The sequence below is a fragment of the Lepisma saccharinum genome, chromosome 24, assembly GCF_977018435.1.
Source record: "Lepisma saccharinum chromosome 24, izLepSacc3.1, whole genome shotgun sequence".
NCBI lineage: Eukaryota > Metazoa > Arthropoda > Insecta > Zygentoma > Lepismatidae > Lepisma > Lepisma saccharinum.
The window spans coordinates 44,180,066-44,203,729 of NC_139252.1; the positions used below are offsets into that span (position 1 = coordinate 44,180,066).

Sequence of the window (23,664 nt, forward strand, 5' to 3'; positions counted from 1 at the left end):
AGAATATGGAGTACAGAATCAAGAATATATGCACGAAAGAATGTGAAAAAGAAGACAAAATAAATAGCCGATGGAAACAGCTTGAAAAGAATGTCTATGAGAAGGAGGATAGACTGGACATAAAGAGAAGAAGGAAAAAACTGACAGGGGAGAATTGGAAGAGAAAGAAAAAGGGAGGAGGTTTGGAATAAGGAGTATGGGGAAGACCACAGAAAAGATATGCAAGGAAAGCGGGCATTAAAACTTACAGGAAGGGAGGGAGAATCATCTTAAGAATAGCGAAAAATTCAAACAAGAAAAAGGAAAACAGAGAAGAGGAAGGGATTATCTACGAAGTGAAATGTAACAAATGTCAGAGTGTGTACATAGGAGAAACGAAAAAGAGGCTGAAAGACAGGTTGAAACAACATAGGGATGATGTACGACTTAAGAGAGAGAAAAATGCTATATTTAAACACGAGAGAAACAGGACATGATATAGAGTGGGATGAGGCTAAGCAGATAGGAAGGGAGAAGAGAATACTATTTATAGTTGTCTGTGTATAAACTCACTTGCATCTGTAAGCGAAAGCGTGGCAAGAAAGAAAACCAACCGGTGATCTCTTACGATGACATGTTTGCGTGCAGCTGGCACAGAATATATCCCCCATGGCTTGTGAAAGCGGGACTTCCTCTCTGCACAACAGTTTTGCTACCTTGTGTTCTGACGTCAGACGAACACTGCCTACGAGGTTAGATTAGGCCTGTTAGGTTAGGTTCCATTAGCATAAATATAATGAAAAATTATTATTTAGGCTAAGTAAATTAAACCTAGCTACCCTAAACTGACAACGTAGGCATCTAGACTAAAATTAAAAATACCTCTTGCGTGACGTCGGAACACAAGGTTGCTCAAGTGTTGTGCGATAAGTGAAACCCTGTGAAAGCTGTCGACAACACACATTAGAAACGGGGAACCACGCACCAACTGTGACTACAAACACTGAAACACTGGACACGTTTCTGTTTGCATGAACAGCTGGGATTTGCATTCAGCAGAAACTTTCATGTTCACATAGGGGTCGAATCTGACCTATTAGCATTTATAAGTGTGAAATGCAATTATTATTTTTAAAAAATACATTATGTGGAAAATGAATTGGCTCATACTTAGTTATACATTTTATTTAGTGTCAATATTTTTGGTGGGTAATAGTGATGGTGCTTCTTTGGAAATCGTGACCGACGACGAGTTACTAAACTTGATTAGGAATGAAAAGCATGTTGTTGTACTATTTAGTAAGTATTGCAATACGAATGTACGTGTGTGTTTTTTTCAGTAGTATGTACGTAAATATTCATTATTCGAGACGAATCTTTACACGTCTTTCATAAACACAACTTCAGGAGACACTACAGTATGAACAATAAACTAAATTGAAAATGAAATACGTTTCCACTATACGGAAGTGTTACCCAAAATTGTAATTTAGGTGCTACAGTTTTCATTAAATAATTCCAGAATATTACTAAGTACATACTGCCTTGTACTTATAGTAGTGAACTAAGGCATTGATTAAAATCAAGATATTTACTGTTAATACACCTGATTTCATTAACGTCCTCTATTCCATGCATGAATTCAAAATTATTATTTTTTTTTTGGTAAAAATTTACTATTCCACAAACAATTCTCCATTTTTACAGAAGAAACTACTTACGGTAATAAGTTCCTGTAGCACTGTCTAACATCTGAAAGGTGTTTTCTTTCATGTGGGAATGTATCATAGCGAATATTCATATTTTTTGTTGAAAATTAATTCTCCGACGCACAATAGCCTTTGGCACGTACACCTTCGTAGATCATTGCACATCGTGCTTGTGTTTTGTCGATGTTCATTGGGTATGCAGTGTTTCCAACTTTTGTGTTTTCAACCAAAAGTACAAACATAATTAAAATCCGTTGAACCATTCACGATAGCCAAAAGAAACATTAATAAGGTTAGGTTTAGTTAGGTTAGGCAAACATAGTTAACGAATTTTAACTTTGTTTGCCTATCCTAACTAAACCTAACCCAACGGTAAATATGCGATATCGACCGGATGGATTTCTTCAAATTTACAGGAGAAAGTACTTACTGAAATGAGTTTCTTTAGCATTCTGGACGTTCTTGGAAGTATTTTCTTTCACGGAAAGTAAAAACTTCATTTTTGAATGCTGCCGAACAAGAATTAATCACTTTTTACGTAAGAAATTGGCATTGCCTGCCACATTATGCCATTGTTTCCATTGTGTGCATGCAGATGGCGAGAGCGTTGAAAGTCACGCGATCTCTGCAGTGTTTCCAAACGTGCCTGTTTGTTACGAGAATTTTTTTTTTAACTATGCTTACCTAACCCAGCCTAACCTAACCCTGCCGGAAATGGTCCGTGGGGCTATCGTGAATGTTTTTTGGGGCTATCATGAATGGTATTTGGGGCTATCCATCAATGGTTTTTGGGGCTATCCGTCAATGGTTTGTGATGACATAATAAACACGAAATTAGGTATTTTTCGGTGAAGAAGGTTGAAACACTGCATACCCTCTCCAAATCGACAAAACACAAGCACGACGCGTGATGATCCATGACGAGTGCACAAGACAAGTAATCAATCGTAATATGAAAAGTTGACACTATTTTATGGAAAAAGGCATAACTTCACCTTAAAGAATGTCCTGCAAGGCAAAATAGGTAAGTAGCAGTGGTAAAATTAAGGAAATAAATGAGTGAAAGGTGTCCGGGCATTATCGCATATTTACCAGGTTTAGTTAGGTTAGGCAAACATAGTTAACGAATTTTAACTTTGTTTTTTGTTTGCCTATCCTAACTAAACCTAACCTAACTAGTTACACAAATTTTAACTGTTTGTCTAACCTAACTATACCTCACTTAACCTTACGTAATGTGTCTTGGGGCTATCGTCAATGGTTCAATGCTTTTTAACTATGTTTGTATTTTTTTGGTTAAGAAGGTTGGAAACACTGCATACCCAATGAAAATCGACAAAACACAAGCACAACACGCGATGATATACAAAGGTGTACGCGCCATATTGTGTCTTACGGAAGCGAAAGAACGAAAAGAAAGAAGTACTCGTAATGTAAAAAATTGAAGTTACTTTCATCCAAAAAAGGTGAATACACCTTAAAGAATGTTCTGCAAATATAAAAATGACGAAACAAAAAAGTTACGGAGCGATTTTACAATACAGGGAATTTCTCCATTTTGTTTGAAATTCGGCATACTCACTAATTTTGGCCCCCTAATCACGAATCTGCAGTCAAAATTTGGCGCTCACACGTGGAAATAGCAAAATAATCGAAATTAAGTTCTTATTTCCACACCCTCGATTTCCGAATTTCCCGCCGGTTCCGGGCTCCGCCCCTGGGGTAATCGACTTACCGCCCCCAACCGCTATCGCGGCCCCGCCTCCGCTCCGCTCCGCTCCGGCTACCCGCCTATATCTATAGACTCCCTGTTAAGGGCATGTTAGAAATTGGCCGGATTCACCTGCCCCCAAATAAGCGCGAAATTTATACGTGAGCGCCAAATTTTAAGTGCAGATTCGTGATTAGGAGACCCAAATTAGTAAGTAACCGAAAATTCAAACGAATTGGAGAAATTCCCTGTATTGTTAAATTATACCAAAGTTACATGTGTTTGTGGAATAGTAAACTGTTACCTTTTTTATTTCTTCTTCGATGTACATGTATTAAAATTCTACATCATACACTCATCACTTATTGCATTTACTTTATAGGGATGTGATTCTTATTTGTTTTTACTTATATACAGATTTTGTCTTTCAGCAAAGAAAGACTGTGAGGCTTGTGATAATCTGGAAAATGAGCTCATAGTTCTGCGTGAGGATCTTGTAGACAATCTCAATGCATGGGTTGTGAAAGCAGTGTCCAGTTCCTTAGTGAAGCTTTATAATCCAAGCAAGGAGCCAGCACTTGTATTTTTCAGACATGGGAATCCTTTACTTTATGATGGTATGTTCATATATGTTGAAATTATTATCAATTCTTTACAAATTTTCACTACAATATTTATCAGTACTTCTCTCATCCTTCCATGTAAAAAAAAAGTCACAGTGTAATAAATAAAATGGTATTCCAACTGGTTAATGCCATGAATAGATATCATATATTGTAGGGGGAAACGATTCATAACAGTTCTGATTTTTTTTACAAGCTTTAGAGTAGTATTAGGAAGTGGTTTAGAATGCTGGAAACAATTGGGGAAATAAGTTTGAAGCTTGAAGAGAGTAATTAGCATAATTTCAAGCTCAATTAAGTTTTATTTACTGGATAAATTATGATTTGAATAACCATAATTGGAAGCCTAAAGGGGGTTTCGTGCTTGAGGCTGATCAGATGTTGGGAGGCATTTGGCGACGTGATTTTAATGTTATGAGCCATAAACCTGACTCACTTAACCTAATAGCCAAAGCATTCACGGATGTTTTATTAATGGTAAGAACCTTGTACCCGACTCGCCTAACAATGAAAGCATTTAGCAACATAATGTCTTCACACCTCACACGCGTGAAGTAGATGACAGCTGCAGTTCATATCCAAGATGAAAATAAATTAATAGCTGCTAATAAGCAAATAATCAAATAGGTGTACACAGAAGGGAAAAATTGTTTACTAGAAAACACATAGTAGGTAACCACCAAGACATTGACGTATGTGCTAAATAGCAATTGAAACCTGCAAAAAAATGCCTGTGTACCATGATTCATTCTGAATTCAACAATCTGAACTTGAGCAGAAAGCATTATGCTGTCTATGATACTGAGCATTTTTGCAAGCTGTAGAAAACAAATTATATTTTAAAATTAATAAATTGTCTTTCATTTAAAAGAAGGCATGGGGATTTGCATGCATGTATGAAAGACTTATTCTAATGTACACCCTCAGGTCCTGTGAACGATGAGCTGATACTCCATACCTTTATCCAGAACAAGGAGCCAGCCGTTAAAGAACTGACGGATGACAGCTTTGAGCACCTAACTCAAGCGGCGACAGGTGCCACCACAGGGGACTGGTTTGTCATGTTGTAAGTTTCTTCACATGAATTTCCACTAAATTGATTCTGTATTTCCAATAAAGTGGTTCATATAGTCAAGGAATGTTCAAAGAACAGCATGTTTAATTGTTTGATTTTTTTCCCGTACGTATGCAACCCCATGATACAGATTAATGGTTGCAACTGCAATTTTTCAGTCACATAATGCACTTGCACCAATGCTAAGTTCTGAGAAGAACCACCATTTAAGAGTGGGCTTGCAAGGTTTACCTTTCCCACTGAAATCATTGTGAATCTCTAGTACAGGTGCTGAAAACATTCCTATACATATAACTGTAGTTCTAGTGACACTGCCTATCATATTAGCATGATGCATCTAGAACTTTCCGATGTCAAATTTCAAACAATAAAGTCTGTTAAATGCCTGGAAGGCTTCGTCTCATATTTTTTTCCCACCATATAATTTTGTTTCCTCAGCTACAGCAATGATTGTGTGGACTGCCAACGTCTGCAGGCAAGGTGGGAGGCCGTGGGGGCAAAGCTCAAGGGCCGGATGAACGTTGCAAGAGTCAACAGGCAGGGCGGAGGAGCTGTCACTGCAAGGAGATTCAATGTTCGAGAAGTGCCAGCCTTCATTTTGTAAGTCCCTTACTCTAACTTTAGTAGCATTGGAGGTTTAATTGCCTGTGTGATAATCCCTGTCATTGAAATTGTTATAGATTCTTTGCTGTGTTTAGAAGTAATGAGTTACTTGTTATACTTCATTAGAAGTAACAATTACTTTTTCAGGTAATGAATAAGAAAAGTGTCACTTTAACTTGGACTTGAACAGTAAAGGATAAAGTTATTGTTTCGGATGAAAAAAATAGGAATGAAATTTTACGAGCTAATGTTTCTGGGGTGTAATTTTTTTCAGCAAATGGGCTTGCTTTAAATTTTTTTGCCTTCATATTTAAACTTATTTGTGATGTTTATCATAATTTAATGAAAATTAATGTTAATATTTGTCATCTGTGAGAAAAAAATAACAACTTCCTTGTGCTTCATACATACAACGTATGTGTTGCAACTTATCTAGAGTGCGCATCAAATCTCCTGCATATGGCCTTGAACGGCTGAACAGCACCAGCGAATCACAGACGTGCGGCGTTGCCTAGTTCAGAACCTGTTTCACCTCGCTACTAAATCGTGCACCTGGCGCTCGGATATAAATAGATTATTTCAAGTGTCAGTAGTGCAACAGATGGAAAAATAAGGAATTTGCGAGTATGTACGAAAAACAAGCGTGATTGTAGCATATACCGTTCCCCCTGTAGAAGCAATGTTGTTATAAACGTATTTGCATTGTATCCTTTTTGCTCTCCCTTCGTACCTGTTTTTAAAATAATGTTCGAGTGAAGAAAAGGGAAGTAAAATTGACTTTAAGAAGTGCCAGGCTCTAACAGCTCAAGCGTGTGGTGTGAATCAAGCTACCGTTTCTCGGATATGTTCGGGGGCAAAACAATGTGGATCAGGGCCTGCTCCAATGTTTCAATCACCTAAAGCACATTAACATACCGAAAAGAACAACAAACTTAGATGACTTTGAGAAAGATGTAGTTCGTAGAACCATCTTTGAATTTTATGATCGAGGCGAATTTCCTACTGCCAAAAAGATAACATACTTTTTACAGGATAAAATATCTTACAAAGGCTCTACAACTTCCATCTTGAGAATATTGAAACAATTAGGCTTCAAGTACAGGAAAACCAATGACGGTCGTAAATTTCTGATGGAGAAAAGTGACATTGTTACGTCAAGGGTAAAATTACTTCGAACAATGCATGAAATTCGAGTGTCGGGTGATTGGAGACCAATCTTTTACCTTGACGAGACATGGTTAAAACAGAACCACACATTAAAATGTGTTGTTAACGAAGAACTTGACAATGTAACACAAGAACAATGGGCCGTTTGTGTTAAACATGCACAACAATTACAGGAAAACTATTTTGTAAGGGAGATAGATCGGGACGAAATTTTGGACCCAATTATAATAAATTTGAAGGACGACACAGAGGGCGAAAGTAGTGAGGTCAGTGATGATGAGCCCCTGGCAGTCCCTCTGGCATAATCAAGTATGATCTTTTCTCCCATTAAGTTTAATATGTGTTATATTATCTAATGTTCCGTGCTCTCCGTGACAAGGTGTGTGAGATTTCGGCATGGTACCATTGCAGTGCGCTGCTATTGGCTATCGCCATATGCAGGAGATTTGACACACACTCTAGACTTGTAACTGTATAAGTAACTCACATGTATGCTGTAAGGTTAGTAATCGAAGCTACATTTCAAAAAGCGTATTAAAACAGAATTGCTCTTTCAGTTTACAATTGCCAGAAGCATTTAAACACACAATTTGAGAGAACACAAGCTTTCTTTATCAAGCATTTATTAGTTGATTGTTACAGTTATAACAATAGGATAGATTTAACAAACAAAAAGAAAAAAAACCATTGTAAAGTAAATCTTGTCAATAATGTTACACTGTTGGAGCCCAACCAGGCAACAACCTAATTGATTGAAATGAGCAACCATTTTTTGACTGAAAAACTTATCAAATTTTAATTATACATCCTAAATATCACCAGGGAATTCAAAATCATCTTTAAAAACAATGTTTCTTGACCTTTTCAGTTGGATTAAATTTCATAGGTGGTGGCTTCCCTACTTGTGGAAAATAAGAACTAACTCACATTGTGAGTCAATGTTCTTATTATGTGTTTTATTCCACTGTTCCTTTGTAGTGAACGAAGCCTCCCTTTACTCTATTCTAAGCTTTTTCTCCTTGATGATGTGCCGACATACCTGTTCTTGGGTCTACATGTGTAATATCTGTCATGTCCATGGCATTTTTTACTATTGATCAAACTACAAATAAATATCTCATGAGGGAAGTATGTATGTCCACACAAAAAGGAATGAGACAGAGTTAATTTTATGTGCAACATATTATGTTACAATGCATTAAGTTTTATGAGGATATCACATAAAAACCACAATTTGGGATTAACAGTGACCGATGAAGGTCTTGCATTGCCCACAAACTACAGTTGGACATGTAGAATTTTGCCTGTTGCCACATCGGAAGGGAACTCTCAACTGGATTTCTTTGAAGAATTTACAACAATGTACATTCTTGTTTCACAATCCAGCTTTGTAATGTGGGGGATATAACAATGGGTTTGGAAGATCAAGGATGACAATCTGGAGGGAAGGCCAATGCTTGCAATAGGCAACACTGCATGTTAAACGTTACATTTCCTGCAAGGCCCAACAATTCTTAGCCTCTGCTTGCTTTACTTGTCCTCATATGTGATGATAGTACATTTCTGCCTAATTTCATTGTCGTTGGTAGAGTAGCACATGAATTATCAGATCAAAATATGAAGTTATTGCAAACCTGAACCACTCTTAAACTGTTTTCTTCCAGGTTCCGGCTGGGGAAGATGTACCGCTACCAGATTGCTAAGTACGACATTCCCTCCTTGTCATCATTTGCCATCGATTGGTACAAAAATGCAAGAACTGAACCGGTTCCTGTCCCCAAAGCTCCCTTGTAAGTATAAGAATATGCGCAGTACGTTTCCTTCGTGGTTCATTCATTCATTCATTGTTTTCTGCCTAATTGGCAGGTTTTTCACTGCAATCTCCAGCTTTCCCTGTTCTCTGCCTTACGCTTCGTAATAGCATACGACCCAGTTAATTTAATATAATCCATAAGCTGATATCTCTTTCTTCCACGGACTTTTCTTCCTTCAACCATTCCCTCCAAGGCATCTCTTAGCAGGCAGTTTCTTCTTAGACAGTGTCCTAACCAGTTTCTTTTCCTCTTCTTGATGGTCTCCAGTATAGATCTTTTTTCACCAACTCTTTTCAGTACGGCTTCGTTTCTTACCTTGTCCGTCCATTTTACACGCTCCATTTTTCGCCATGTCCACATTTTTAAAAGCTTCGAGTCGTTTCTCTTCATTTCTTCTCAACGTCCAGGTTTCTGCACCATATCTTATAATAAAATATAACCAGAATACATTATTTATTGACAATTAAGAACACAAAGTTTGGCATTTCTACATGTACATTATTAACTTCTGTAAACAATGGTGTCCCACATTATGAACTGCACACGAATGTCATCTTGCACGATTAACCCCTCAGTAGCCCTGCTTGTTTGTCTTACATGAGCAGCAACCTGACTAAAATTCATGTAAAAAAACGATTGTTATATATGCACTACTCAGACTATGTGATGTTCTACATATTTTTTGTAACTATTGTATGTACTGTATTTTCTATAACATAAATTATTAAATTTTCAACATTGGTGTTTTTTTTTTTTTTTTTTTTGTCTGGGCTCTGCAATAGATTCAAATTATCCTATGGAAAACAGCATCCTACATAGCAAACAATTTGCATAACGAACAACATCCCAGAACAGACTGCATTCATTATGAGACACCATTGTATTTATTATTACATGTCTTGCTTTGAACAAATGTGATAATCCAAAAATATTAATTTCAGTAATAAAGTGTACATGTGCAATGATTAGAGGCACATATTTTTGGTAAATAAAAAAAGCAAAATTTTGGTACAAAAACAGTCAATTTCGGGTTCAAAAGTGATAAATAAAATAAAATTCACTGTTATAGGGGTGAAAAAGCAGTATATAAAATTACATTTTGGTTTTAAAAATGTGAATGTAATCCAAAATTTGATTAAGAACTGCACTTACTACACAAAATAAACATATCCCTTCTAATAACACATTTATGTTGTCACCAGAATATTAAGTTCATTCCTGTATAAAGGGGTCCATTTTTCCTTCTCAAATATTTACAGCAGAATTAGTCAATTTTTCGTGAATTGCATAGCTTTCAGGATAATTCTGACTTCAGAAAGTGTTGCGTCGGTAAATAAACTATAAATTTCGTGTTGAAGATTTTATTTCGCATCATTTCATGACAAAACAGGGTAGGAAAATGCACCTCACATCTTTCAAAAACATGAAAAATTAACATTACAACGTGTTATTTCACATTTCGTCAAAAACGAAATTGATATAGCTTCATTGCATTTTTCATGTTATGGACATCAGAAAACAACACTTTCCTGGGATAATAGAACATTTTATTTAACTCTGTGGTTCCCAAAGTGTGCACCGTGGCTGGCTTACAGGGTCACTGCTAAATGTTCCAATATTTTCACTGAAATTAAATCAATTCCAATTGTTCCAAATATGTGCTTGTTACATTTTACACATAAAATGTTTCTGAATTTTAAATATACGTTTATTTTTTTAACTTAATGCAAGCAATATAACCACAGTAACTTAGCTTTACAAGTGTTAGATAGGCCTACATTCTGACTTGGACACTGCGGAAAAATCTTGAAACAAGAAGGGCACCATGAAACTAAAAAGTTTGGGAACCCCTTATTTAACTTTAGAATGTACCCCCCCCCCCCTCACACACATACCAAGAATATCTCTCTCTGTTGCAAGATACGTACTTTTAAAGACTAACATTCCGTGATCTAAGTATTGCTACATTTTGCGCATCAAAAGTGAAACAAATTTTGTATCTAAAAGAGTGCTTTTACCTTACGTTTGTGCGTGACAAAAACGGTTCATGTTATCATTATTAGGTTTCTGATGATCATGAAAAGGTACTAAAATTTAGGGTTGATCGGTGTTGCATCATCCCATTGGCCCATCTTTAAAAAAAAAATATATATAAAAAGGTCTTGAAAACTGAAATTTGATTTAGTTTTGTATTTTTTTTCAGTGATGACTTCACCCAGATGATAGCTGATTACCTGCATGAGAATCCATTAGTTTGGAAAATTGGGGCAGCTGTCGTGGGTTTGATCTTACTAATTGCGCTAATCCAAAAACTAAAATCATCTAAACCAGATCCTAAGAAGAAGAAGAAGAAATGATTACATCAAATGTATGCTTTTTCATTTGGGTGATGCTGTGCACAATTTCCAAAGGAAAGCAAAAGAATATGTTGGTGCATTGTAAGGAATAAGTGTGACATTGAATCTGTGAGAGATGCATAAAAACATAAAGGATGCATTTAACATTGAGCAGTATGTTTGTGTATAATGAATGACCATTTAATAAATGATTATTTTTTTTGTATTTTCACAAGTCATGAAGAAGATTAAAGATAGAGGTTTTTTTAATGTCTAATGGTAAGATTTGAAACCATTTGTAAGTTTTCATGAATTATGAATGACATATAAACTCTTACAGGAAAATGTTACCAAGTCAAATAAGTCTATCCTATACTTCAATTGTATTTTGTACTTTTGCAAGGGCATTTGAGTGTGTCAATTGAGAATACATATTTTTGTAAGTTATTATAAGTGATTTTATTGTAAAAATAGTGACTTAACCACACTGATTTCATGGAGATATGAGACTACAAGTTCCAACGGGAGTTATGTTAAGGTTCAAATTCGTTAAACCTAGCCTTTCATAGGGTTACCAGACGTCCGGATTTTCCCGGACATGTCCTACATTTTAGCCTTATGTCCGGCGTCCGGGAGGAATTTGAAAAATATCATAAATGTCCTACATTTTGAGCGTCACATAATATTAATTAGGAAAGTAGATAACAGAAAAAAATCATGCAAGTTACAAGTCTATGAACTGCGCTTCCAAACTCAATTGTGACATTTATTTTGATTCAGTCATTGCCTAAAAAGAAAAAAGGTTTGTCCTGGTATTAAAAATACGGAAAAACGGAAGCACTTAATGAACAAAGTTTTGGAACCACTTTCTGATAACGTAACTGTTCAATGCCTGAGCAGAATCTCTTGCCTTAGGGATTATACTGATGGAACAAGGTGTTGCCATTCTTATTCAATATAATTTGATTGTAAAGCAGGGGTATAGAGAACAAAGTTATTGAGGGTGTGTACCAGTCAAAAAAGTCATGGTAGTCAAGAAAAAGTAAAGAAATCAACAAATAGGTCAAGAATTCAATCCCAAGGAAATAAATTATTCTTGTGGTCAAGAATTTTTGCTATCATAATGACTGATTGGTGGATTTAGTTTCTTTTACTTCACTTTTTCTGTCCCTTTGGTTAATCGCGAAAATGATAATGAATGGTGGTAATGTAAGATGGATGAAGGCACAGTCACAAACATATAGGGACAACCGACACACGCCCCACATAAGTTTATACTGGCTGTGAGTCCAGACGCCAAAGCCTTGCTCGTCTGCCAAACACAGTTCAGGATGCATTAATACGAGAAAGCACATCTAATTCTCTTCTTAAATTCAGCTTCAGTTTTCATCTTAAGTAGACCTTTGGTAGGGATTTTCAATAAATAAATATTTGTTTTGTTAATTACTAATTTCCAATTTTACCTAAGTAGGGGTCGGAAAAATAAACGTTAAGAAAGACAGGAAAAAGGTCTAGAAAAGTCCAGAAAAAGTCAAGAATTGTGGATGTGTTATTTTGGTAGACACCCTGTTATTGAACTAAAGACTACCCAAGATGAAATTTCTCGAACTTTAAACTTCTCGAATTTTAAATTACGGTAATTGCTGAATATTTGTTTAACACTACAGGTCATAATTGAAATGTTCAGAGAGTACTTTTATTACCATCAGGCCAACAGACTAACGAGAGAAATTATTTTTTCATAAAGTCTGTAAAATGTCTGTTACTGGTCCCTATAATTTCAAAGAGTTTGACTGTCCAGTCTAACATAAATATAATTTGACTAAACCTAAAATTTTGATAAAAATTGTCTCCTCTGAGAAGTACCACTTAAATCATATAGTAAGAGGTGCATTGATTAGTATGATTGCAAGTCTTGAAATTTTGCATTTAAAAATTAATTAAGAATTCATTTTTTTAAAACTGAAAAGTGTCATTTTTCAACTACTTTCTAACGTGTTCTATAGAAATATGTATTATTTATTGAGAATGTTTTGTGTCCTACATTTTGACTCAATGTCCTACATTTTGGGACAGCATGTCCTACATTTCCCTTACAGCGATCTGGTAACCCTAGCCTTTCAGCAAGAATGGAAAGGAGTGGAGTGGTCGTTGGTTTTTGATTGTGTGTGAGACACCCAATAATTTATAGCTGACTCAGCATTGTAAGGACAACTGCAAAGCTATTTAAAGATGTGTAGAAGTGGACTAGTGTGAAGTCAGATAACTGTAGCAAAGAATTGTTGTCACAGTGTAGCTTTACAATGTATACATTACATTTTTACACTAGGAATTGAGAAAAATGGCAGATCAGGAGACTCACCTGGGTATATGCTCTACCAACATAGGGAAAATCAGGTCTTGGTAGCTTACTGGGTAAAGCTATATAGCATGATATGCCAGTGATGCATGTTTGAGTCCTAGTCAGGCTTACATGTTTTGGTAAATTTACACATATACACGTATATACTGTTAACCTTTAGCATGCAGTACCCTCCCTGCCTGTAACTCTACAGATGTGAGGTCTCAATGTGTGCATATTTCTAATGTGCAATAATGTGTGAAAAATTCGTAGCAGCAGAACTATTTGTCATAGAAAGGTAACTGGTTTCGTTTTTCTTCCCACCGACAGACCTTTCATAGATGAAATTTATAATCCCCTCTCCAAATAAAGAAGGTATTTCAAATTTATACAAAATTATTCTTGTGCACGTCACTGCAGCTATGGCAATGAACTGAAGTGAGGGGGAAAAGAAATGTTACCTTCCTATAATCTGGCGATGCTGGATTGAAAAATCATTAATAACATACTGTAATAAGAAAGGAAAATAAGGAAAGCACTCTAGCCATCTTATGGAATCTATTTTCGAAATAATGGTCCCAACATTGGCCCTATGGAAGCTGTGTGCACACACTTTACAGAAACTAACATCGGAAGACCACTCTTTGATACGAAAGAACTTCCAAAATTCACAATTTTAATATAATTGGAAATTTTAGATTGGGCATCTCCTGGTGGACCCCAATATTCCTTCTCAAGTTGTTATTTTTAACGTCCAGAATAAAAACTGCTATATTCAAGAATTTTCACACACTTATAGTGCAGAAAATACCAAGGACTGACCACTTTTTGACAGGATCCTGTGGAACTTCTCCACTGTACAGGATTCTGAAAGGTCTAATTTTTTTCTTCCCAATCCTGGTACAGACTTTTCAGTATCCTGCACAGTCCTAGTAGTTTAATATTATCAGAATTGGAAGTAAGGTAACTCAAGGAACATGCTAGTAATGCATTACTTTGTGTTACATTGGTAAATTCAGAATGGTGGAATTTGTTTGCCAGAGTTGTTTTGAACTTGTGCATGGAGAGTGACACTGGGCTAACTTACACTACTCGTGCAATCTTTAAAATGTCCTGATTGTGCAACAAAGTAACAGTATCATGTTACTTTTTGAGTAACTTTTGCAACTCTGGGCATCGTGCAGTGTGGATAACATTTTTAACAAAAAAGAACAAGACAAACTTCAATTTTCTTTTTATTAAGTAAATTCTTGTAGTGATCTGTTCAACACAGAATAGACACAAAAGTGGGAAGTGGAAAGTAGTGTATTACAAACCACAGCTCAATGAATCTGAGGAGTCAGATAAGATGTACTTGGCAATATAATGCATTATAGGAACACTTAAATTATTAATGTTATTGTCACTGACCTCGTAACTTGTGTGAATCATTAATAAATATTGTACAATGTTTGCATGTCATTGAGAAATTTGTCTAATGCTCTTAAAAGAAACAGAAAATTGCTAAGAAGTTATGTTAACCGGTTCATGGAAAAGTTTCCAAAAATAAAAAAGTGATGCAGACAGTATCCTTACACAATCTTGGTAACCCATGTACAGAAAATATTAAAATTTTATATAAAACTAATGATTTATCCAGCCTCACCCTTGCTGAATACCTCTAATTATTTTTTTTTACAAAGATACGATTTATGGTCATTTCAGTGCTAAATTTACCTAAGACTTGCATTCTTCACATTGAATAGTCAAAAATATGTACCACTAAGAATTTGGTCTCAAAAACAGCACTGATGGGACTTGGCACAGTAATCTCAACGACCTGTTTCACCACAGCATTTGTAATTTTTAGAATGGTGCATTTCTGTGCAGCAGTAGGCAAATTGTTCAGTTTGTGTTATGCAAGAAAAAGTTCTCCTTCGTGAATTGTACCTTGCCATGAAGGCATATACACTCCACACATTCTCAATCCTGACTACAGTAGAGCTGATGTGATCAGTATCACACTCACCCACTGACAAAAGGCTGGGTAAGCCACTATATACAGGGGCACTGTCACAAAAAAAATTCTTCCCAAGCCATAACCTAAATTATATCTTCTGTGTTGGAACATTTTTTTATGCAAGGTGAGGTTCTGGAATTCAAATAAAAAGACAATCAATAATAGCATATGATACTACGATGAAAATGTGCATTATCATCTCTACATGTGGTACAGAATGTTGAATTTATGTGTCTTGCTCACATGTATTCTAACATAGTGTAATATCTTGAGACGAAAGGTCATAAATGGATAAAATAGAATTTCTCCCTGACTTTGCAAACAAGGTACATAATTTGCTAAACACTCGTACGACCCTGACAAAGCTATTTTACTGAATTTTACTGAAAATATAAGTGGTTTGCCTATTGTTCTTATACAACTGTACACCTTATCTGACTTCAGTTATCTAAGGCACAAATATTAAATTACTTTTGGTGCATCCATCACAACATCCGACAACAATTACATCTGCACAAACAATATAGGTGCTTACACCCAAAACACTACATGAATAATCACTGAGAATATCCATATCTTATGTGTGCAACATACTGACAAGGAATGTTTGCAGATTGTGGTCACCATTCAATACACTTATTACAACAAATGTGCTTCACATGTGAAACATCCACAACATATAATGTGAATAGTGTCCGACGCTGATAAACTGTGCATACTTCGGTTGTTTGTACCTTTCTTACAAAGGTGGAAAAACAACCAAATTTACCACCAGTCTCTCCACCAGATGCTGGATCTCACTGTATATGCTTGCAACATAACTGATGTTTGTAAATTAAAGAGGTTCTGCATATTCATGATTTTATTTTTTGACATTTATGCAACTATGTATATAAATTCCCTGTTCAAAAAGTTTAGATGTGGTTAAAGAAATTGAGAAGTTTTTCTCAAGCTTGAGTATCTTTTTACACAGATTTTTTCCTCATTACGCGAACTTTTCTTAAAGAGGAAAAATGTTTAATCTAAGCAAGAAAAAGCTGAAGCAGCGATTGCGCAATTATGATATCATCATCATACTCATGAATTCAAATCAATACATGTCTAAAAGCATGTACTAAACAGGTGTTCTGAGTACTTACTTTATCTTACGTGCATAATCATTTCTCTACTTTGTTCCTATGCACTTATGCATTTTATGAGTAGGTTAGAATTTCTAGATTTATTGCCTTCTTATTTCCATGCTTTTCCCCCTCTCCACCACATATATGTAACATTTTCAATAGGGGTTTAAATTAACATGGTCACTTGCATAAGCTACTTTTCACATCATAATTTCTAAATTAAAATGTGTAGATCAGTTTTTCCCATGTACACTTCCAGCATTCTACACCCTCTTCTTCTCATCCTCTTAGGTAAGGATGAAGAAAATGCACGACACGATCACAACTCTGGCCGTGTCCAAAAGTGCCAATTAAAGGAGCAATCGAGACCACAGGGCAGAACATGCTTCGTTGAAGACTTGAGTACTTGACTCGTTCATTTGTTTGAAACCACAGAGGTAGAAAGTAAGCAAGTTGTTGGTTGAAGTTCTTCTGTGTGAATATGTATGCACGAGAACATTTTAAAATGCTATGTGATTTCTATGGTGAAAAACAAGTGTTTAAAATGCAGGAAGAACATGTCCTCAGTTTTATATACTGATTGTTATTTGGCACTGCAGTCGAAGTGCAATTCTAAAGACTTTCACTTCCAGTCCAAGACCGAACTGCGAGACCATTCTCGGAGGATGTTCGCTTCAAGTACGGTCTTGAATCTTTCGGACATGGCCTTAGATCCAAGAAAGTCCCACTAAAACATGTAATGAAACATTTGTTTTAGTTCTGGTTAGAGTTAGGATTACTGTTGTAAAGAAAACTTCTTTATTTGTATAAGGATTACTTCATAATTTCTTTCAAAGTCAAGATTTGTGTGTACTCATTGTTCAATAAAGTATGCACCATAGTCATAAGTTAAAGAAATTCAACAGTATATGATAAATTACATAGTGTATGTTAAATATTTTTAAAGTATGGATTTACTCATATCGTAGTGTCAGCAGTTATCTTTTTGTCAATTATTATGAGTCTATGCATTAGATGCTGAGTGAGGATTACAAACTTGCCTTGAAATCGGACATTCACTGAATGAATTACTGATGACTTCAACAAAGAATACATTTCAGGAACAGAAAATAGGAACAAAATTTCTATGTACACAAACCATGCTTCTTTTCACTCACACAAGAAAGCAATACCATTTCCATTTTTTTAAAAAGGCAACCAATATATTGGAAAACAACAATTCATAATATTCAAGTATTAAAACTGTGCAGTTGCCACAAAAAACAGAAAATATGAAGAAAAAAAAAATTACAATTGAAGTGATCCGTATGGTTGCCAATGTTGCTCAGACCTTTCCACCGTGATGGAACGCAAAAGTCACTAAATTATGATAATGGAGCCGTTGACCCACTGTATCCCTTCGAATACGTTGAATTTTTTAACCCATTACCTGTGGCGGACTTATATATTTCAAAATTAATGATTGTTGTATTGCGGCAAGTCATTTTTATAGACTCTGCTTTATCGTGCTTTTATTAGTGCGGTGGTCTAGCCGGGAGGGTGTCGGACTGCCATGCGAGAGACCTGGGTTCGATTTCCAGGGTGAGTAATCTAAGGTCGGAATTATTTCAGCCTTGTCCCTGCATAAAGCGGCTCACCCAGCCTCAAATCAATGGGTACCTGGAGGGTAAAGACAACCAGAGCATGATTCTGATCACATCACTTCCAAAAATGGCTGAGATTGAGAATCTCGTGGGACCCCAAACCTCCTAAATGTGTCTTAATGGCACAGTGCTATATGCACGCAGCACTTTCCCTTACCAAATGTGGAATGTTTATTTGCGGCAGAGTCTTTTTATAGTTATTATTGACGATGAAACGAATCTGCAGTTGCATCTATGTATAGGCTAGATGATTTCTTTTTGGAAGCACTTCCCTTCAACGTCATTGCAGGGTAGGGGTTAAACGACAGATTTTGATATTTTACGTAATATAAAATTGGTTTGTGTCGAAAAACACACACAACGGAGATATTTGATCCCAAAGCATGGCCTGTGTAAGTAAAAACCTACCATTTTGGAGTACTTTCGCCACTGTATTAGTAAAACCAGTTTGTATGCACTCTCAAATAGCGAAAGAATGCATTGAAAATTGCTATCAGTCCCAAATCTAACAATACTAACCTAATGACGTAAAATTATTGTTGCTGTTGTGGAATGTCATGTTGGGTGTTACATTCAGTTGCACTAAGCCTTTTGGCTGTTCTGCTTCATGGTAAGTTAACTCACTAAGACAACAGATGTACTTTACTTCACAATAACACATTTCTGCAAGCTAAAATCAGCAGAAAACGTTCATAAACCATGTAAAATATTTCTCTCTCTCTCTCAATGCGGTACAGAGGGTCAAGGGTACCATGATAACTACATGAATAGTGTCGAACACATCAAATGCTTAAATTAATTTGTGCAATGCCATAGCTTGCATACTCATATATTTGCCACAATAAGGTAAAGATTTCTGTAATATTTAAAAATATATTTCCTTCATTTTGGTGCCAAGCCTAATTAGTTAGTTGTGTAAATTATGTAAACAGATTTTTTAAAACAATTATGTAGTTTTATTCATTTGGAATGCTCATTACATGACACAGCCAAGTTCGGACTCTCTCTCCCAAAATAAATATTTTAATATTTTCTTTAACTGCAATGGTACTTGGAATATGTTGTAAGACCAGTATTCCTCCCTAGAAAATAGAGTCTACTGTTTTTAATAAGTTAAAGTTGCTCATTTCTATCAATCTTGTACAAGTGCCTTAAGAGAATCTATGGTAACTTCTTCGCATGCCAGAGGTTGACTTGGTAGCTCTGTAGTAGTAGCGCATGGGCATGAAAAAAAAAAAGGTTCAATCCCTGGTTGAGCCTTTTCCAGTAGTTATAATAAACATTTCACTTGGTAAAATTTTAGTATGCCCGAAACGTATTTCTTCAATTTTACAGGAGAAAGTACTTACTGAACTGACTTTCCGTACACTTTTCAAAGGTCGTGGAAGTGTTTTTTCCCATCGCTTAATTTATTTCGCCGGTAAATCATGTATTTTTGAAGATTAATGTCTCTCCAATGCACGAAAGCTGTTGCCTCTATGTCCTTCAACTACGTGAATCAAATGTTGCGTGCGTTCGATGATGTAACCCCCGATCAGTGTTTCCAACCACACCGTTGTTTTCCAAGAACATGACAATTTTGAAGATAACAATTTTAACTATGTTTGCCTAACCTAACCTTGCCGTGCATGGTTCGTGGGGCTATCCGTGCATGGTTCATGGGGTTTTCGAACCTGGAAAAAAATACAAGTCAGTAACATGAAAGTAGGTATTTTTCGATGAAGAAGATTGCAACACTGCATAACCACTGATCATGGACAACGCTAGTCAAGATTTCTCCGCCATATTGCGTGTAATGCAAGCGAAAATGAACAAACAAGAATTACTTGATATGTCGAAAATTGAGATTATTTGCGTGAAAAAAATGAAATGGCACCTTCAAGAATCCTTAGGAATGCAGAATACGTAAGTACCAATGTGAAAAAGAAAAAAAATGGAATTTCAGACATTTCGGGGATACTAAACTTTTAATGGTACTATTATAGTATGGGGGTGACACCTATAAATCATATATTTCACACTTTTTTACATTGCTAACATGCTATTTTGGAATGCGGAACATTTCCTAAGGTGAAATAATGCATTTCTAACTAAGAAAATGTCTATTTCTTACATTTACGAGTACTTACTGTTACTTGCTATTTCGATTCTGTAACACATTATGGCGGGTGATAGCGTACTGGTTCAGGGCGCGTTGTGAGTGTGTTTTGTCGATTTATGCAGTGTTGCAACCTCGTTCACCAGAAAATACCTACTTTCGTGCCTGGATTTGAAATTATGCTAATACCTCGCAAACCATTGACATTAGCCCCACAAACCATTCACGTTAGCCTCAAAAATCATTTTCCGTAAGGTTAGGTTAGGCAAGCATACACTATATTCAATTAATCATATCTCAAGCACAAATTAAGATAAATCAATGCTAAAACTACTATTTTAAAACTTGTTTTTTTTCTCTTCAAATTTGAAGGAAAACAAACATGCAACTTGGTACCAATTATGAGCCTCGAATGTTTAAAATACTGACTACGGGGTTACGTCATCTAACACACGGAACATTGTGCTCTCGTGCAGAAAGCAAATGGCGGCAACAGAAACACCGTGTCGGACAGAGATTTTTGCAGCAAACATGTATTCACATTAAAATGGATCAAAACTACATTCATGAACTTCGACAACGCTACAGAAAATGATTTCTGTAAGTACTTTCTCCTGTAAATTTGAAGAAATCCATCACCCCTATACTATAATGTTACCCTTTTAATTTTCACTTACGTGTTCATATCTTGGACAGGGATGTTGTTGTTATTTATATGTCCTGGCATTTTTTTTTAAAGGTGCAATTATGGTAAACAATAAACATATTCAGATTATTGAAACTTTTCAGTTTGCTGTAAATTGTGTATAAAAATATGACTACTAATTTCTGCACCATACCTTTCTAAACTTGGTAATACACCAACCCAACTAAACTTGGTAATACACCAACCCAATGTTGACTTACAGGAATAAATAAATGGTAACAAATTATTACAATGACAATAACTGCAATTCAACTTATATGTTATCGACAGAAAGGTTCATCCTAAACACAGTTGATGGTTTGCTGAGGCTAGCTCTGATGCTGTTTTCAAATTTTTCCTTTATGAAACTGAATTCCATTACATCCCGTGGTTTTTCACTAATCCAAAAGCTATCAAATTCATAGAAGAGATAACAATATAACTGATGAAAAACTTTCATTGTTGGTCTACAACGGCAAACATTATACACGTGGGTCTTTGCAGTGCCATCCTTTAGTAAATGGTATGCCATACTCGTTAAATTAATGCCAACAATTGCAAATGCATATCCGTACTGTGGATGATGTGAATGCGATAAGACGTGACTTGCTGCACCAGGATATTCACTAACAAAGTACAACAAATTTTCAAGTCCCAATAGTCCCATTCCTCGAAAATCTGTTTTAGGGTCATCACCTTGAAAACCTATCTCTTGCCACTGTTTCGTAACACGAGCTTCTAAAGGTTGTAGCGGCATCAGAAGCCGCCAGAGTGTAATTAGTTTATCTTCGTGTTCTTCATTAGCACTATCATATTGGGTCTTTCGTAAACTTTCTACTTCTTCAACCAACTGACCATATCCCCAGATCTGTCTAACACAATTTCCAAATGATATCACAAACTGGTCATGAACAACAGGATTGATGCACTTCACACGCAATATCGTAAATACAGCAAAATCTACAATATTCTTTTCTGAATGGTCAGAGAGTCTTTTCTCTGATGCAATTCTATTCAAATACGTTATCAACTGCTTCACGTCGTCACTCTTCGAGAGATACAGCGAGTTTTCGACGCCAAGAGCCCTCGAAGCACCAGCTGGTTCACCATAACAAAGTCTTTGAAGTTCACACAGCCTGGTTGTTTTCCGCAAAAACCACTTAATTAGTGGTCTGAAATACCAATATAACGATGTCCACAGGAAATCCAACATACTTTACTCCTTTCATAAAAATCATATAATTCTACACATCATATAAACAGAAACCAACCGTCCCTCCAATATTTTGCTGCAACTTTTCCATGGATAGTAATAATGATAAAACTTCGGCCTCATGCTGTCGCGACAAAAGTAGGCAGATGTGAGCAATCGCCGTTCCTCCGGCAGTTTCCAACTCTGTGGTGCAGACGGTGCAGACTACAGAGGCAGCACGCCCGAGGGCATTCCAAAGGTGTACCTGGGACAGGGTTGGCAAAATTTGTGTTTTTTTAAAAAAGAACAAAACAAACTGTTTTTTTTTGTTTAAAACATGTTTTTTTTGTTTTAAACATAGTTTTAAACATGAGTTAAAAAAAACATGTTTTAAACATGTTTTAAACAAAAGAAAGTCAGCCTTTCCACAGTAAACTATAGTTAAAATCGTTAAAGAAAAAATACTCATTGTTATGAGTACAGTGGCGGCAAGGACAGTTTATTTCCCTTTGGAGATAAGGTTTACCATACTGCAGGGTAGGGGTGTGCGGGACAGAATTTTTTTGGTCGGGACGGGAAATTCTCCAAATCCCGACATTCGGGACGGGGAAAATTCTCAATTTCCCGACAAAGTCGGGAAATTTTCGGGACGGGACATGTTCGAAATTTCCCAAAGCTCTTGAAATCTCGAATTCTACACGTAATTTCCATCTTTAGTGCTTGTTTTTGCACTTCTGGTACAAAGACTAACAATTTCCGATAAGTTACAAACATTTACAATGCAGAAAACGTCGAGAATTGACGACTTTTTAAAATGACCATTCGGTATTTACCGACTGCTTGGGATCCCGAAAAGTCAGGAAGTCATTTTCCGAAGTCTTGATCGGGACGGGATTTTTTTTTTCCGATCCTGGTCCCGACTTTTCGGGATTCCGCACACCTCTACTGCAGGGACAAAAGTTGGGGGTAATAGCCCCCTTTATCCGTCACTGCTGAAGTAGGTTAGGATTCATATTCATCTAAATTTCAAGAAACTAAATATTATAGAATTACTATCCTCGTCCTGTAAAAATCAGGGTGAAATATTTCCTGCTGCCTGAACAGTTTATATGGCAGAAAGCAACCTGCAGTGTCATAATAGATTCTCCAGATCAATTTATCTTTCCAAGTATAAAATTATGTTACCAAAAGTAAGCACCTGCGCTTCATTCAGTTATACAAACCAATGAATCGTATCGCAGGAGAAAAAAAATTCACGGCATTATCAAAATCACGCATTGTGTATTCAGATATTAGTTTCCAGCTTCCACCAGTCTCAAACTTACAGGACGGTAGAAAACAAGGAACTGAGAAGTTTTGATTTCTACAGTAAAGCACGCGTGTTTCTTGTCGCACAGCAGTCTTGCTACCTTGTACATAGCTAGCCTACCAAACCTAACAACGTAGGCATTTATTTATAGCCTAAATTTTAAAGGTAGTGTCTGCTGCCACGTTCTTTTTCTGCTGGAACCTCAAAAGAGATGAGCGTGGCAGCAAACTCGGTCTTTGTTTTATCGTGATTTCATCAT

At 36.2% G+C, this 23,664-nt stretch overlaps 2 protein-coding genes across 2 annotated transcripts; one reads left to right on the forward strand and one right to left on the reverse strand.

Annotated features, from left to right (window-relative positions):
* Positions 1–960: 960 nt before the first annotated feature.
* LOC145978367 (uncharacterized) lies at positions 961–11,464 on the forward strand. The gene is made up of 6 exons (XM_083110969.1): positions 961–1,278; positions 3,831–4,016; positions 4,950–5,088; positions 5,536–5,697; positions 8,532–8,657; positions 10,885–11,464. The coding sequence occupies exons 1-6, from the start codon at positions 1,125–1,127 to the stop codon at positions 11,036–11,038; spliced, it is 921 nt and encodes a 306-aa protein (XP_082967095.1). The 5' UTR covers positions 961–1,124; the 3' UTR covers positions 11,039–11,464.
* A 9,175-nt stretch (positions 11,465–20,639) lies between these two features.
* On the reverse strand, positions 20,640–22,277 carry LOC145978398 (ELMO domain-containing protein 2). Its single transcript, XM_083111016.1, has one exon. The coding sequence runs from the start codon at positions 22,115–22,117 to the stop codon at positions 21,179–21,181; it is 939 nt and encodes a 312-aa protein (XP_082967142.1). The 5' UTR covers positions 22,118–22,277; the 3' UTR covers positions 20,640–21,178.
* Between the last annotated feature and the right edge of the window lie 1,387 nt (positions 22,278–23,664).